The sequence below is a fragment of the Zea mays genome, chromosome 10, assembly GCF_902167145.1.
Source record: "Zea mays cultivar B73 chromosome 10, Zm-B73-REFERENCE-NAM-5.0, whole genome shotgun sequence".
In the NCBI taxonomy this organism is placed as follows: domain Eukaryota; kingdom Viridiplantae; phylum Streptophyta; class Magnoliopsida; order Poales; family Poaceae; genus Zea; species Zea mays.
Window position 1 is genome coordinate 152,008,364 of NC_050105.1, and position 15,313 is coordinate 152,023,676.

A 15,313-nucleotide genomic window follows, 5' to 3' on the forward strand; every position below is an offset into this window, starting at 1 on the left:
TTCCTCCTTGTACTTGTTGCCGGACTCCCTTGAGAGAGTCTTCCCCGAGCCTATGGGCTTGTCGCCGGTCATGATCTCCCTCTTGGCGTGATCTCCTGACATCACTTCGAGTTTGTTAGACTCTTAATGAAGCACTGACTTTGGTACCAATTGAATGTTTCCTAGAGGGGGGTGCATAGGCGAAACCTGAAATTTATAAACTTAAACACACGCTAGAGCCAGGGTTAGCGTTAGAATTAAAACCGAGGCGAAAGATTGTTTCTCTTGCCACGAGTTGCTCAAATGATGCGGATGACATTTGGGAGCAAACTCAAATTGATATTAGCGAGGAAACTTTAGAGAGAGGAAAGGGAGCAAACAAATCAAGCGAGAATCAAAGCGAGTGAACACGGGATTTGTTTTACCGATGTTTGGTTCCAAAGAACCTAGTCCCAGTTGAGGAGGCCACAAAGGCCGAGTCTATTTCAACTCTTTCCCTCTCTCAAACAGTCACTTAGACCGAGTGAGCCTTCTCCTTAATCAATCGGGTCACTAAGACCCCACAAGGACTACCATACATTTAGGTGTCTCTTGCTAGCTTTATAAACACTTAAGAATTAGATTGGGAAAGGAAGAAGGCAATCCAAGCAACAAGAGCGCAAATGAACACAAATGATCTTCTCTCAAGTTTCTAAGCACTAGAGTTGATTTTGGAAACTTAGAGTGGATTGAATGATTTGAATGTGTCTTTGAGTGGTTGGCTTTGCTCTTGTATTGAATGGAAAGTTCAGAATACTTGGATGGCTTTGAATGAGATGGTTGGGGAGTATTTGTAGTCCCCCAACCACTTCCTAGCCGTTGGCTGTTTTTGCTGGCGATGGGCACACCGAACAGTCTGGTGGCGCACCGGACATTCACTGTTCACTGTCCGGTATGCGCCACGTCAGCATGCCCGTTGGGGTTTGGAGCTGTTGACCGTTGGAACCCTTTGTCCTTTTGCTGCACCGGACAGTCCGGTGACCTCTGACTTCGCTGCTCTGACTTCTGCGCGGCACTATTCATATTTGCAGTCGACCGTTGACGCGCAGGGAGCCATTGCTCCGCTGGCTCACCGGATAGTCTGGTGCACACCAGACAATCAAGTGAATTATAGCGGAGTGCGCCTGACGAATTCCCAAGAGTGGCCTGTTCATTGGGTGTGGGCCTGGTGCACCGGACAGTTTAGACAGTGTCCGGTGCGCCACTTGGCAGCACACTTTCATGTCTTGCTCCAAATTTTGTTTGTGTCCCCAACTGAATTTTTTCTTGGTTTGTGTTGAACCTTATACACCTGAGATAAATGACATCTAGCCAAATTAGTTAGTCCACGTGGTTTGTGTTGGCCGTCAACCATCAAAATCGATTATAGAAAATGATTAGATCCATTTCCGTTTCAGGCATCCTCCTCGAGTGCCTCAAATACACTGTTGGAGATCTCTTTTTTTTTTACCTGTGAAGGTCAGGCATTTCCCCGGTGGTGTTGTTAGCATATTGTTTCTGATGGAATGGCAAGATGGTTAGTTACACAATGATACGGTGGCCATGATTTTTGTTTTTTGTGTGTCTCGTCTAATGTTGTTGTTCTAAAACTTGACTAAATATATATAAGAAAAATAATATTTATTGTATACAATTAGTATCATTAGATAGATGATCAAATCTATTTTTGACTTATAGTTGCTAATATTTTCTACAAACTTAATCAAATGTAAGAAAGTTTGATCGGCACATGTCTTGTGTGCCAAAGAACTGCTCAGCCCTCGATTAATTACCAAACAAACATGAAAATACAAGTACCATACAAAATAAGCATATATATAGTTATAGTCGGAGAGTTTATAGATTCCACAATGCCATGCCTTGGGACATCTCAGCATGTTGGTACGAGTTAGAGCAGAGTCTGATTACAAGATGTATTGGAACAGATGCTATCTTTGGATACCATACTTCCTACTCCAAGTATAATACAATACAATATTAAGTAAGCACTCCGTACGAATCACCGAACAAAACAAGTAAGCACACATACACTAGTGTATTTGGTTGCCATTTAATTTAATTTAATTTAATTTAATTTAATTAACAGGGAGCGAGGGGGTGGAAGAAGACGATGGCGAGGGCCACGCAGCGGTGCCGATGATGGCTAGCTGTCTTCTCAGGCGGCGGCTGAGGCCGAGGCCAGGTGGTCCGGCGGCCACGGCCCCCTTCTTGTTGAGCGCGAGGCTGCACCTCACCCTCAGCACGGCGTAGCCCAACACCCTGTAGGCCGCCATGAAGGCCACCATGACGCCCACGTTGCGCCACCTGCACTCTTCCCCGAGCCCCTCGCGCCGCAGCACCTCGTCCCCAGTCGCCACGCACTCGCCCAGCGCCCGCACCACGCACCTCCCGCCGCCGGCGAACTCGTTCACCAGCAGCGCCTCGAACGGCCACTTGAACAACGACAGGTAGTGCATGAACACCCAGCACCCGGGCATCGCCGACCGCGCGATGAAGTAGCCCGAGAAGAGGAAGAAGGAGCCCATCACCCCCTGGATCGCCGCGTTCCCCACCACGAAGTCCGGCGCCGCCGCCGCGAAGCACACCACCACCGAGTTCGCTGTGTACAGGATCAGCCATATCACCAGCAGGAAGTAGCCGAACGCCGCCGCCGTTCGACGGAGACCCGCCAGCCAGTACACCGGCGCCGCGAACACGACGGCCAGCGCCAGCTGGAAGGGCAGGAACACCACCGCGTTGGCCACCGCGTACGACGACACGCGGTACGCCCCCGACGCCGTCTCCCTGGCCAGGATGTCGCGCTCCTGCAGGAAGATGGGCAGCGCCTCCGTTGTGGATGACAGGAGGAAGGTGAGCAGGAAGGCGAAGAGACCCACGCGCTCCGCCACCTTGTCCTGCCCGAGGTCGTAGAAGATGGAGCCCAGCGCAAGGCCCGCCACCAGCATGCACACGGTGCGGCACGCGAAGAGCTGCCGCGTCCGCGCCACGTTCTTGAAGAAGCGCTGCGACAGCACCGCCACCTCCCGCGCCCGCGAGTTGGCGTAGCGGCTAGCCATCATGGTCACGGCCACGGGGGCGTCCGCCACCTGCTTGCCGTGCAGCTGGAACAGACGCTGCAGCGTGCACCGGCCCTCTCGGTCTCCGGAGGACGGCGCCTGCAGGCTGCTGCTGGCGTGGCGGCGAAGCGCGTCCACGGAGTCGATGGCGAACTCGACGTCATCGACGTGCGGGGGCAGGTGAAGGCCCGCGTCCCCGAGCAGGGCGCGGAGCTGGTCGACGGTGCCATGGTGGAGGACGGAGCCGGCGGCTAGCAGGAGGACGGAGTCGAACATCTTGACGATGCGCGCTCCCGGCTGGTGGATGCTGAGCAGCACGGTGCGTCCACGCGCCTCGGCCATGGCGCGGAGCGCGCCGACGATGTGGAGCGCGGAGGCGCTGTCGAGGCCGGAGGTGGGCTCGTCGAGGATGAGCACGGGCGGGTCACGCACGGCCTCGACGCCGATGGAGACGCGCCTGCGCTCTCCGCCGGAGAGGTCCTTGATCCTGGTGGCGGCGACGCGGCGCAGGGTGAGGTCGTCGAGGAGCGCCTCGACGCGGGCGTGCATGTCCTTGGAGGGCAGGCGCGCGCCTAGGCGGAGGCGCGCGCTGAAGAGCAGCGTCTCGCGCACGGTGAGCAGCGGGAAGAGGACGTCCTGCTGGGTGACGTAGGCGGAGACGCGGCGGAGGTCGGCGCTGTGGGCGGCGGCGCCGTCGATGCGTAGCAGGTGGGGCGGCGGGGACGGGGAGAGGCGCCCCGCGAGGATCTCGAGCAGGGTGGACTTGCCGGCGCCGCTGGGGCCGACGATGGCGAGCAGCTCGCCGGGGCGCGCGCGGCAGGAGACGTCCCGGAGCACCTGGCGGACGACGCTGTGGTGGTCTTGGGAATGGACGTCGTCGTCTGATCTGCTCCAGACCTTGAGAGGTCGGGTGGAGACGGCGATGCGGTAGTTAATGCCGCTGGCTTGGATCTCGCAGCCGCCGGCGCAGGGAAGTGTCATTGCTGCTGCCCAAATCGGCAAATGGCAAAGGGAGGGAGGGAGAGAGGGAGCACATACATACAAAAGGGACGAGGGCGGGCGCTGGCTGGTCCTTGGATTTCCGTGGTGTTCAGTTTCTTGTTGCCCCGCAGCATGGCACATCATCATCATCATCATCTGTTTTTTGGCTGGAGTGACCCGTGACCTCGCACGACACGACACACGGCACGGGTGTTGCCTGCGATGGCCTGGCCTCTTCCCTTGCCCTTGCCCACCCGTGAATCCATCCATACTCCTCTCAAATATCTTCATTTCTCTCTCTCTCTCTCTCTCAACTGGAGCACGGAAACAAAACAAAACATATACTATTCTCTCTCTCTCTCTTTTAAACAAAACAAAAAGAAACAACAAAAAACGATATATTATATAGCTGCTGCCAACGTACAGTTATGTGTGGGTGTAATAAATTCAGCATATACAGGACCAAAAGAAGAAGAAACAATAAACCGACACACCAAACAAAGATATCATCGTCATCATCCACGGGAGGACGCGGAATTAGCATGGCAAAAGCATGTTAACAGCAGCTGCTTGCAGCGGCATCGGCTTCCGGAGGCTTCTGCTTGAAGATGTTCTTCTTGGCCCCAGACGAAGCATCAGCGAGGAGGCTTGGCGTGTCTAATATCTGCAACAACAAGCATGCATAAAGCAATCTAATTTCTTCGAGGACACTCACACATGCATAAAAGCCCCCTTCCTCATTTCAGTCAAAGCCAATCCATGGCTAAACAAGCAATACTTGAGTCCAACATATGTGCCGCTTGGAATATTGTGAACAACAAGGCATGCATGATATTGTGAAAATTAAAATATTATTATTATAAATCTAAATGCTATAGCCCAGTACATACCTTTAGCACAAGTTCCTCAAAGCACTGTTCTACATTTACTTTTGTTTTCGCACTGCATTCTAGAAACAAACAACCGTATTCCCTAGCAAATTCAATCCCCTCCTTTTTTGTCACAGCTCTCTCACTTTCCTGCCAAAATGAAACGGCCGGTAAAACACGACAGGGGCTGCTCGATCAGAAACAAGAGATAAAAGGTGCAGACAGAGTTTAGAATTGATTACCTTATCTACTTTATTTCCAACAAGCATCTTTATACAGTCCTGGTTGGTTGAATACAGGTCAATTTCCTTCGCCCATATATCAGAAAGATTAGTAAACGTTTCCCGCCGAGTGACATCATACACTGTAAATTTGACGAGACATAAATATTATCATGTGCCTCTATGCAATAATTTAACAGAACCAGACAACACAAGATGCAATCAGACAAAAAAAGGGGCGGCAAATGTGGGTCACCTACACTACCATGTCCATGCATAAATAGATCAGGAAATGTGTGCAGTGACTCTAAAGCTATACAAAGCTTGATATGAAATTTATACAATTTGGTTAATAAAAATAAATTCTCCTGTTCAACAATTTAAACTTTGAAAACGCACAGACAATATTAACTAGAGCGTGTCTTGGTACAAAAAAAAGTCAAGGCAAATTAGCTGAAGACTGCATTCGACATTTAACGTGGCAGTAATTTCAACGGATGTATGACAAAAAATGACAGAAGAAAAGTGAAAAACACAGTGAAGATCCTTCAACAATGCAATAGAGTTACATATTTACAGGACAGCTGTTACAAGTCATACCCATAATAACCCCCTGTGCCCCTCTGTAGTAAGAGCTGGTCAAGGTCCTAAATCTCTCTTGTCCGGCTGCATAACAGGTAATCATCAGCGATAACAAATACACGATCATACTCAAAGAATGGAAGATGTATAAATAGATAGGATAAAGCTGGGCAAAATCAGAACGAGAATGACACTGTCCAGTGGAATGGTTAGCTCTTCGAAATAATTGTGGGGGAAAAGGACAGACCAAAACGATTCTTTTATGGTATTATTGATCTCGGATTCGGTAACCTGCCTCTGCCCTCTGGTAAGTCCCCATGTAACTTTCGTGCCTCTATGCACCATCCAACACCATCCTATTGCTTAGAAAAGAAAGTGCAACATCCATTCATGCTGCACAACGAGGCTTCTTGCTGTCCCGCACCGCACCGCCACAGCCCTCACCACGCGCCACTGCAGCCCTAATGCTCCTCCCCAGATGCCTGGAAGTTGAGCCAGCCAGGAGAGGATGGAGCCCACACTGGTCTCCCGCGTTATCGCCCCGCGCACAAGCCATGCCGGCCGCCACGTTGCCATGCTGCTCGTACCACCAGCCATCTCGCCTGTGTGTCACACACAGCCACCCAAGAGGAAAAGGAGTCATGCTGCAATGGAGGAAGAAATATCGTCGCCGGTGTTAGTTCACTTTCGCGCTGTCATAGGCATTTGGGGGATGCCATCACATCCAGCGCCAATGTGGGACGTCTCGGCGTCGTTGGCAGGCAACCATGAGCACTAACGGCATGCCATTCACATTCTTAAATTCGACATCGACTTGCCGCGGTGCGGCGACTGTTCTTCTACAACAATGGTGCCTTCGACATCTCCAATGACTTCACACTGCATGAGCTGCTAAGTTTAAGGACTCTCGCTGCTGCACTACAACACTTCTATTCATTATATAGGATGATGACTTGAGAGATGACGGTGAAACCCCTGGACTTCATGAGGTCTCAGGTTGCTATCTAATGCCTCGGCACCAAGTTCACCAAGGAGGTCGCCGTGGTGCTGGCGCCATAGTTTCATGCTCATGATGTTTCGGTTCACTTGTGGTGCTCTCCTCCTACGCGCCGCTGTGCTCTCCTCCTACATGTGCAACCGGTGTCGTGCTTTGTTTGCTGAAAATCCTAAGTCCTCATCCTGTATATGCTGCTTGAAACGTGCTGAGTCGTTGGGTTTCAGTTGAGACATAGGAGAAGAATTGAGAACTAAGTTCTGGTGTTCTTTTGAGTGTCATTTAATGGATTTAGATCTAAGCATCCTTCGAGTCCTGCTGTGTGGCTGTACTCATTCGTTTGCGAATGGGTAGGCCGGAAACATTGTGTTCCTTAATCTAAAAAATGTAAGGGGGGGCAATGGTTTGGTACCTGTGTCCCAGATGGCAAGCTTGAGTTTTTTGCCACCAATGGTAACCATCTTCACCTTGAAGTCAACACCTGAAGAAAATAAATAGCGGAACATAGATTGAGATTACACTAATGCGGCGAGGCGATCGGATCGGGGATATAATCAAAGTAAAAAAGATCACCTATGGTGGGGGAAAGGTCCTCAAAGGAGTCGGCGGTGAAACGGAGGAGGAGGCTGCTCTTGCCGACGCCGGAGTCGCCGATAAGCAGCAGCTTGAAGAGGTAATCGAACTCGGGCTGCTGGCTCAGGCTGGACGAGGAGGAGGAGGAATCCATGAGGATCGGAGGAACGGGGACGAGATCTAGGGTTTGATCCGCTTTGGGTTGCGGGCAACACAAGACAATAATGTGGTGCGAATTGTGAAGGCGAAGGCAAACCTGCTCTGCTGGGCGCTGGCGGAAGCGGAGCGGCTCCAAATACTCGAGGGCGGCCGTAGGTAGACGGTGGGCCGGGCCCTTTCCCGTTTCTTCTCCTCTTTTCCGAGGCTGTGCGTTATTTTTTGAAGAGCACCTTTGGAAAAACACCACTAAGGGCTAGTTTGGCACCCCCATTTTCCCATGGGATTTCCAATTTCCCAAGAGAAAATGAACTAATTTCCCTTGGGAAAATGAAAAACCCTTGGGAAAATGGGGATCCCAAACTAGCCCTAAACACTGTTTTGGAAACTTGAATGCTCCGATATTTCCGGAAATCAAGGAGAAAATTAGCTTGATTTTCCTCTCAATCCTCGAGAATTTTGGAGTGGATTTAAGTTTTTAAACTAGCCCTAAATACTCTTATTCTCTGATTGGTTGTTGTAGAAGTCAAGGCTACCTAGCCGATATTAGTAAAATTAGAATGAGCTTATACTGATTATTTTGTTTGGTTGCTTGTACAGACTTTGTTTAGTTGGTTACACTGGGACGTGTGTTATAGAAGGGTGCACAAATAAATCTTTAAATATTATATAGCATGTGTGGTCTAGTTTTATTCATAAAATCTCAAAAACACAAATATAAAATTGGTTTGATGATTCAATATTCTACTAGTTACATGCTCGTGTGTTGCAATGATATACAAAATATTCGGCAAAATATTAGTGCACAACGATTCTAAGACAACAACACCCTCTATTATGTGTACCACACATAGCTAGTTGTTGGTAGTTCCTGATTGCATATATAATGATGGATAGCCTAATGTTAAATCCTGATTGCGTATATATTGGGTTTGGTTCCATGAAAAGATATTGGTCTGGGTTTGCTTCCTCTTGGAGATTCAGAGTGAGCATGTCTTTGGCCTTATTCTTCACTTCAAGTACTTGTATCCTTTCTTCCATACTCTTATTATGAGCATTTTTGTTCTTGCTATCCTGCTTGGCTCTCCCAACCTAGCAGAACCAATAGATAGTTACATTTTAGTAAACTTCAAAATTTGTAGCATATCTGCACATACATATGTGGGCATAATGCTATAATATACCATGAGCTTGTATCTTGACAATTCATCAACATCGACTTGTTTTTTAGCATGTCCAAGCTCTATGCTTCGTACTCTGCTCGCGAAGTTCAATGAACAAAGAGTTTCACCCACGTCGTTCTCGTTAGGACTGATTTGAACAAACATCAAAGTTTTGGAATCTCCACCTGTATTGTTTAAACATTGAATTATAAAACTAATGTATAAGATTATAGCATTCTATGAAACAAAAGACTACATACTTAGTGAGTCTTTTAGCAAGTGTGTCAGCTTCGAATTCCTGTAATTTAAAACAACTACTACCTACAAGTGGTCAAAATTGAGTTACAAGATTAATAAAATTAAATAAAGGATTCGAATTTAAATACCTAAATGGTATATGTGAAGTCTTTGTTGCAACAGCGAATATGACATCACCAAGTGTAGAAAGTGATTTGTTTATGTTTTGTGCTTGTTTCAACCTTTCTCCCTGTGCATCTGTCTTTGCTGCCCATTCACTTCCAGCAAGGTCATTTAGCCATAGTTTGCTCTTTGTACATTCTTCATTCATCAAGTTTTCTCCTTTGACCATTACACAGTGTATACTGAAATTAAAATTCAATTAGTACAAAACAGATGACTAAAGAATCATAGATGTCATCCATCCTCCATCGGTGGTGGATGAGGAGGGCTCGTGCTTGATAGTGTTTTATATTAAGCAAGTTCGTCACTGTAGGCAGGTCTTGTTTCTGTAGGTAGAGTTGGTTAGTACAAAATTGTAGTCGATAAAAATCTAGACAGAACAGATATAATCTGAACAATGGCCATTACCTATGCAGTGAAAATGGTCTCTTGTGTAATAGCCTAAAACAAAAATTATGGATGTAACATGTTTCTTTAGAAGTTATATTCAGTATGCAAACAACATGGATGAATCTAGTTGGTTAAAACAAATAAAGAATCTTCTTGGGGAACAAATTCTCAGTTGTCGGGGACCATAATTAGGGGTACACTCAAGACGCCTAATTCTCAGCTGGTAACCCCCATCAGCATAAAGCTGCAGAGGCCTGATGGGTGCGATTAAGTCAGGGATCAGTCCATACGAGCGACTCGATCACGCCTCGCCCGAGCCTAGCCTCGGACAAGGGTAGCCGACCCCGAGGGATTTCCGTCTCGCCCGAGGCCCCCCTCCAACGGCGGACACGTCTCCGGCTCGCCCGAGGCCTTGCCTTCGCTAAGAAGCAACCCTGACTAAATCGCCGCGCCGACCGACCGAGTCGCAGGAGCATTTAACGCAAAGGTGGCCTGACACCTTTATCCTGACGCGCGCCCCCCGGCAGAGCCGAAGTGACCGCCGTCACTTCGCCGCTCCACTGACCGGTCTGACAGAAGGACAGCGCCGCCTGCGCCACTCCGACTGCAGTGCCACTTGACAGAGTGAGACTGACAGGCAGTCAGGCCCTGCCAAAGGCGCCATAGGAAACTCCGCTCCGCCCGACCCAGGGCTCGGACTCGGGCTAAGCCCCGAAAGACGGCGAACTCCGCTCCGCCCGACCCAGGGCTCGGACTCGGGCTAGGCCCCGGAAGACGGCGAACTCCGCTCCGCCCGACCCAGGGCTCGGACTCGGGCTAGGCCCCGGAAGACGGCGAGCTCCGCTCCGCCCGACCCAGGGCTCGGACTCGGGCTAAGCCCCGGAAGACGGCAAACTCCGCTCCTCCCTACCCAGGGCTCGGACTCGGGCTAAGCCCCAGAAGACAGCGAACTCCGCTCCGCCCGACCCAGGGCTCGGACTCGGGCTAGGCCCCGGAAGACGGCGAACTCCGCTCCGCCCGACCCAGGGCCCAGACTCGGGCTAGGCCCCGGAAGACGACGAACTCCGCTTCGCCCGACCCCAGGGCTCGGACTCCGCCCTGGCCTCTGCCGAACGACCTCCGCCTCGCCCGACCCAGGGGCTCGGGCTCGGCCTCGGCCATGGAAGACAGACTCGACCTCGGCTTCGGAGGAGCCTCCACGTCGCCCGACCTAGGGCGCAGGCCAGCCACGTCAACAGGAAGCGCCATCATCACCCTACCCCGAGCCGACTCGGGCCGCAGAGAACAAGACCGGTGTCCCATCTGGCTAGCTCCACCAGATAGGCAATGATGGCGCCCCGCAAGCCCTGTGACGACGGCGACTCTCAGCTCTCTTACGGAAGCAGGAGGACGTCAGCAAGGACTCAACCGCTCCGACAGCTGTCCCTCCGCCAGGCTCCGTTGCTCCTCCGACAGCCACGACATCACACCAGCTGGGTGCCAAGATCTCTCCGGCTGCCACATTGGCATGTACTTAGGGCGCTAGCTCTCCCCCGCTAGACACGTAGCACTCTGCTACATCCCCATTGTACACCTGGATCCTCTCCTTACGCCTATAAAAGGAAGGACCAGGGCCCTCTTAGAGAGGGTTGGCCGCGCGGGGACGAGGACGAGACAGGCGCTCTCTTGGGGCCGCTCGCTTCCCTCACCCGCGTGGACGCTTGTAACCCCCTACTGCAAGCGCTCCCGACCTGGGCGCGGGACGAACACGAAGGTCGCGGGATTTCCACCTCTCTCACTCCCGTCTCCGGCCACCTCGCTTCCCCCCTTCGCGCTCGCCCACGCGCTCGACCCATCTGGGCTGGGGCACGCGGCACATTCACTTGTCGGCTTAGGGACCCCCCGGTCTCGAAACGCCGACATCAGTTTTGAGTGCACTCCATTAATCTCCACCTCAAACGATGCAAAATGGTAAGTACATATGATTGCATAAAACAAGATCACAACTACATAAATAAACAAGAAAAAATAGCCATTTACACTATAGATCAAACCTCTGCCCATTAGCTAGTGAGAATTGAACTAATATTAGTAAAATAGTTGAATGATTGCTTGCTACAACATGCCTTATTTTGGACTTTAGAGTTATCGACTTAAACTGACTGTTTGGTGAATATCTATATGGTGTTTAGTTATCTTAGTGGTAATCAATCTACATGAGGATAAATAACAACTTGTGTTTCATCTAGTTTTTAAGTAAATTGAACTTTCAGGTTTTCAAGGAAAAAGAGAGAAGTGATCAACATGCACTTACATCTCGTAATTCTTTAGCAAAGGTAATATTTTGTTGACCAATGGCCACTACTTTACAGAAAAAGACAAGTACTCTAAATAATGCCCTCCCCTATTATAAGGATAAGCGCAAAAACAAACATAATCACGTAGTCAATGCGAACGACTCTAGATATTCCACCAGCAAGTTGGTGGCTTCTACATGGCATCTGTAGTTTATGTATTGTCTGAATAAGGCAGCAGGATATGCCTCTTTCCCACTTCCCAGACATATCCTATGAAATCTTATTCTCTGCCTTGTTAGCCTGAATGCAAAGTGTAGCAGCCAAACCAAAGGTCGATCAACACTATTATATAAAAAGAAGTTAGGTGCCCATGTGTCGCTACGAATTCTATTGTATAGGCTCTCCTCTCTCGCCCTCATCCCCTAGCCGTAGTAAACTTGTATCCTCTCCCCCACTGTTGTCAGTGAGAGCTTCGAGCACATCGACCAGTCCCTCACATCGCCGCGATAGAGCACAACCCTCCCCTCTGACCCACTGCCGCAGGGATCTCCCACACATCCAGGATGGAGAACGACATTGTCGCCACCATCGTGGTCAGCTAAAGATGAAGTTGTGCTTCTTTATTTGCAGACTTTCAGGTGGCCGCAGACTTTCAACCAATATTCAGGTGACTGTAGACTTTCAGAATTATAGAAGTTCAGACTAAACAGGAAATTCACAATTTTCTTTTTTCTTTTTCTTTGTTGTTCCATGCTCTTTCAGAATTTTAGAAGTTTAGATTGCATAGGAATGAGACTGATGGTACTACTGGTCCGTTGATTTAGTCCACAGCGGTGCTAATAACTTAACAAATCAAGCAAGTTATGTGACGTTAATGTATTCAAATAAAGAAGCTTTTGGTGGCACTAATATGCTGCAGAAACAATGGTAATTTTGGGGAAGGGGACTACATCATTGATCTCGATAGCGACATCAGTGATACTTACAACTACAACTCTCTCTAAGTGATTTCACTGACTTTATATAATTCTATGCAGCTTGGATATTCAGATATTTTGATATGCCAACTCATACAGTGGTGTTTTGCTGTAAACTTACCGAGTCTCATGCTTGAATTTCTTTCCTCTTAATATTTTGTCATGTGACAAAATTACAAAGGTTAGATTTGAACGGACTGATCATTGGCCTAATCTCGTCTGATTGGCAAATGAATTAAAGCTTATTTGAAGGGATTGGTCTAATCCTACTATATCTAAAAATATCTAAACAAGCCATTAAAGAGAGAGAGAAAGAAGAAAAGAAAAACAAAAGAAAGAAGAGGCAAACATGAAAGAACTAGAAGGTGCTGAAGAAGATTTAGCATTGAAGAAAAACTGGAGGTTCACAAAGTAGCCACCATTACCTAAAGTGAAACTTAAAAAGTCATGGTACATTATGTTGATAGCTAAAATTGAGAAGCAATGGATGGTAGTCACTTTATGAGCAAGCAAATCAAGGTCTCTGTTCTCCTTAATGACTTTCCAAAATTATTCTGAACTAAACAAGAAACCTGAAGTGGATACAACACCACGATAATCCCCAACAAGTCCGCTAGGAGCAATTGAATACTGAAACCTATCTCTTAATTCATATACCTAGAGAGAGAATTGTTTAAAATTAGACATAATCCCAGCAAAATTTACAAGGAGCATACTTTTCACAATTTACATTTCATACACACAAACCTGCAGTTTGAATAACTCTTCTTTTTCTACATAACTTGACAATGCCACGACTTGAACCTGGATCTGAAAATCAAATGCACTTTGTAGTGAACAACTTCAGTACAAAATATAAAACATGTGTAACACGATTGCACATGACAATTTCAAATTATTTGTAGACATGATTGCACAACAAATTATAGTATTTTCAAATAGCAAACAATTGATAATTAGAACATCACATAACAGACATGGAAATCTTTGTACTGAAGAATGAGGTTTACCGGAGCATGCAACTGAGTTCCAGAACTAAAATGTTCACCCTTTTACTTAGGAGTGCATGAACTTTAGGCAGGTTGTATTCTGTAGCTGTTCGATGTCGTTTGTTTGGTAATATCCACCGATAGACAGAATCTTGGTTTTTGATTTTTTTAAAATTTTTTTTCCTGTTTTTGGTTACACATCTACAGTCATACTTGCAACCAAACAATGCATGGTCTGGTAATAAACCAAGTTTGAATGACTCATGTCTCAGTTATTATGACTTGAGGATAGGAGTTGAGATCGAGAAATATTTGAGTTACAACTTAAGGTTCAGAGAGGAAATCCCCATATACTTGCTTGTAACGGTATGATCATTTTTTTCAAGGTAACGTTTTCTAGCATATTTAGTTGTCTACTTGACTGAATGCAGTATATTAGTAGTAATAAATATTGCTCTTCTATGCACAAATGTAATACCCAAAAAGTGTAAAGAGAAGATATAGATGTTTTACAAATATATGTTTGCCTTCATTTGTTGTAACATGTGAATAATCACATCAAAAGGGCATTAATTAATTAATGACACAAAAATAATATGTGCATCATGCTGGGTTTTTTATTTTGTGTGCATTTTATGACAATATAAAAATAATGTAAAAATAAATATGTTAATACCCCAAATTGGAATATAAGTTCTAAAGGAAATTCTATAATTTGAGAAAAGAGAGGAAAATACTATGCAAATGAGATAAAATACATAAATAAATAGGAATATATTTTCCTTCCATTAATATTTGAATTTGGTACGTTTTGAGCAATGGTGAATCTCATAACAAAATTTAAATTCAAATTCAAATTTTAAAAACAAAGAAGAAAAAGAAACCAGAAAAGGAAAAAAGAAAATAAAAAGAAAAACACCGTGTCGGCCGAATTCAACTCACGCTGGCCCACCAGACTTTTCCCGCGCAACCCAACTCTCTCACCGCGGCGCCGACATGTGGTCCCCGAGAGTCAGCCTCACACTCTCCTTGCTCTGACATTGGGACCCGCCTGTAAGCCGTTATCCGACCACGGGAGCGCGCGCCGACATGTGGGACACACTGTCAGCCACTCCTTACCCGGATTCGTGCACTGACCTATGGGACCGGGTGAGCAGGCACTCTTCCGCAACAGAAATGGCGTGCATGGCGGCGGCGTGCCGCGATCCGTGGTCCTGGCTTAGGAGGACCTGGCCGCCCACCTCGCCACGATAAAGTCGTCCGTGTGCACCAGGGAGTTACTAGGTTGTGCCCCGCGAGACTCATCCCTAGCCTCGAGCCCTAGTTCCTACCGTGTCCGCCGAGCGAGGGTGAGAACGCCGCCATCGTCGACTTTGCTTCCCCTCACCGCTTGTGCTCCTATCCGGTGTCCGGTGGAGTCGGATTATGCTCTGCGTCATGTCTGGCAGAGAAGATTGGTGCGGGGTGCAACAGTACATTGCGAATTTCTCGCGGGCGCTGCCTCAACCTCACTTCTCCGCCCCTCGCCGCGATTGGAGCCCTCCTCTGCACTACGTTCGGTAATACCGCACCCATATGATTCGCGCTAGTTCTAAGTGGTGTTTGGTCAATCTCGGGTAAACCTAGGGGCTTTACGGCGAAGATCCGT

The 15,313-nt window shown here is 47.9% G+C and overlaps 2 protein-coding genes and 1 long non-coding RNA gene across 4 annotated transcripts; all 3 read right to left on the bottom strand.

Moving 5' to 3' along the window:
- Positions 1 to 1,735: 1,735 nt before the first annotated feature.
- Positions 1,736 to 4,418, bottom strand: LOC112163603 (uncharacterized). 2 transcript variants are annotated; one of them, NM_001361343.1, is made up of 2 exons: positions 4,113 to 4,359; positions 1,934 to 3,971 (listed from the first exon to the last, which is right to left on the bottom strand). In NM_001361343.1, the coding sequence occupies exons 1-2, from the start codon at positions 4,344 to 4,346 to the stop codon at positions 2,094 to 2,096; spliced, it is 2,112 nt and encodes a 703-aa protein (NP_001348272.1). In that variant the 5' UTR covers positions 4,347 to 4,359; the 3' UTR covers positions 1,934 to 2,093. The 2 variants fall into 2 exon arrangements, with proteins under 2 accessions (NP_001356730.1, NP_001348272.1); NM_001369801.1 differs by having other exon boundaries at positions 1,736 to 4,418.
- On the bottom strand, positions 1,813 to 7,557 carry LOC114608102 (uncharacterized). Its single transcript, NR_163407.1, has 6 exons — positions 7,295 to 7,557; positions 7,134 to 7,202; positions 5,746 to 5,811; positions 5,167 to 5,288; positions 4,946 to 5,074; positions 1,813 to 4,719 (listed from the first exon to the last, which is right to left on the bottom strand). It is a non-coding gene; the product is annotated as an uncharacterized lncRNA (long non-coding RNA).
- Positions 4,441 to 7,560, bottom strand: LOC100282890 (uncharacterized). The gene is made up of 6 exons (NM_001155796.1): positions 7,295 to 7,560; positions 7,134 to 7,202; positions 5,746 to 5,811; positions 5,167 to 5,288; positions 4,946 to 5,074; positions 4,441 to 4,719 (listed from the first exon to the last, which is right to left on the bottom strand). The coding sequence occupies exons 1-6, from the start codon at positions 7,446 to 7,448 to the stop codon at positions 4,612 to 4,614; spliced, it is 648 nt and encodes a 215-aa protein (NP_001149268.1). The 5' UTR covers positions 7,449 to 7,560; the 3' UTR covers positions 4,441 to 4,611.
- Between the last annotated feature and the right edge of the window lie 7,753 nt (positions 7,561 to 15,313).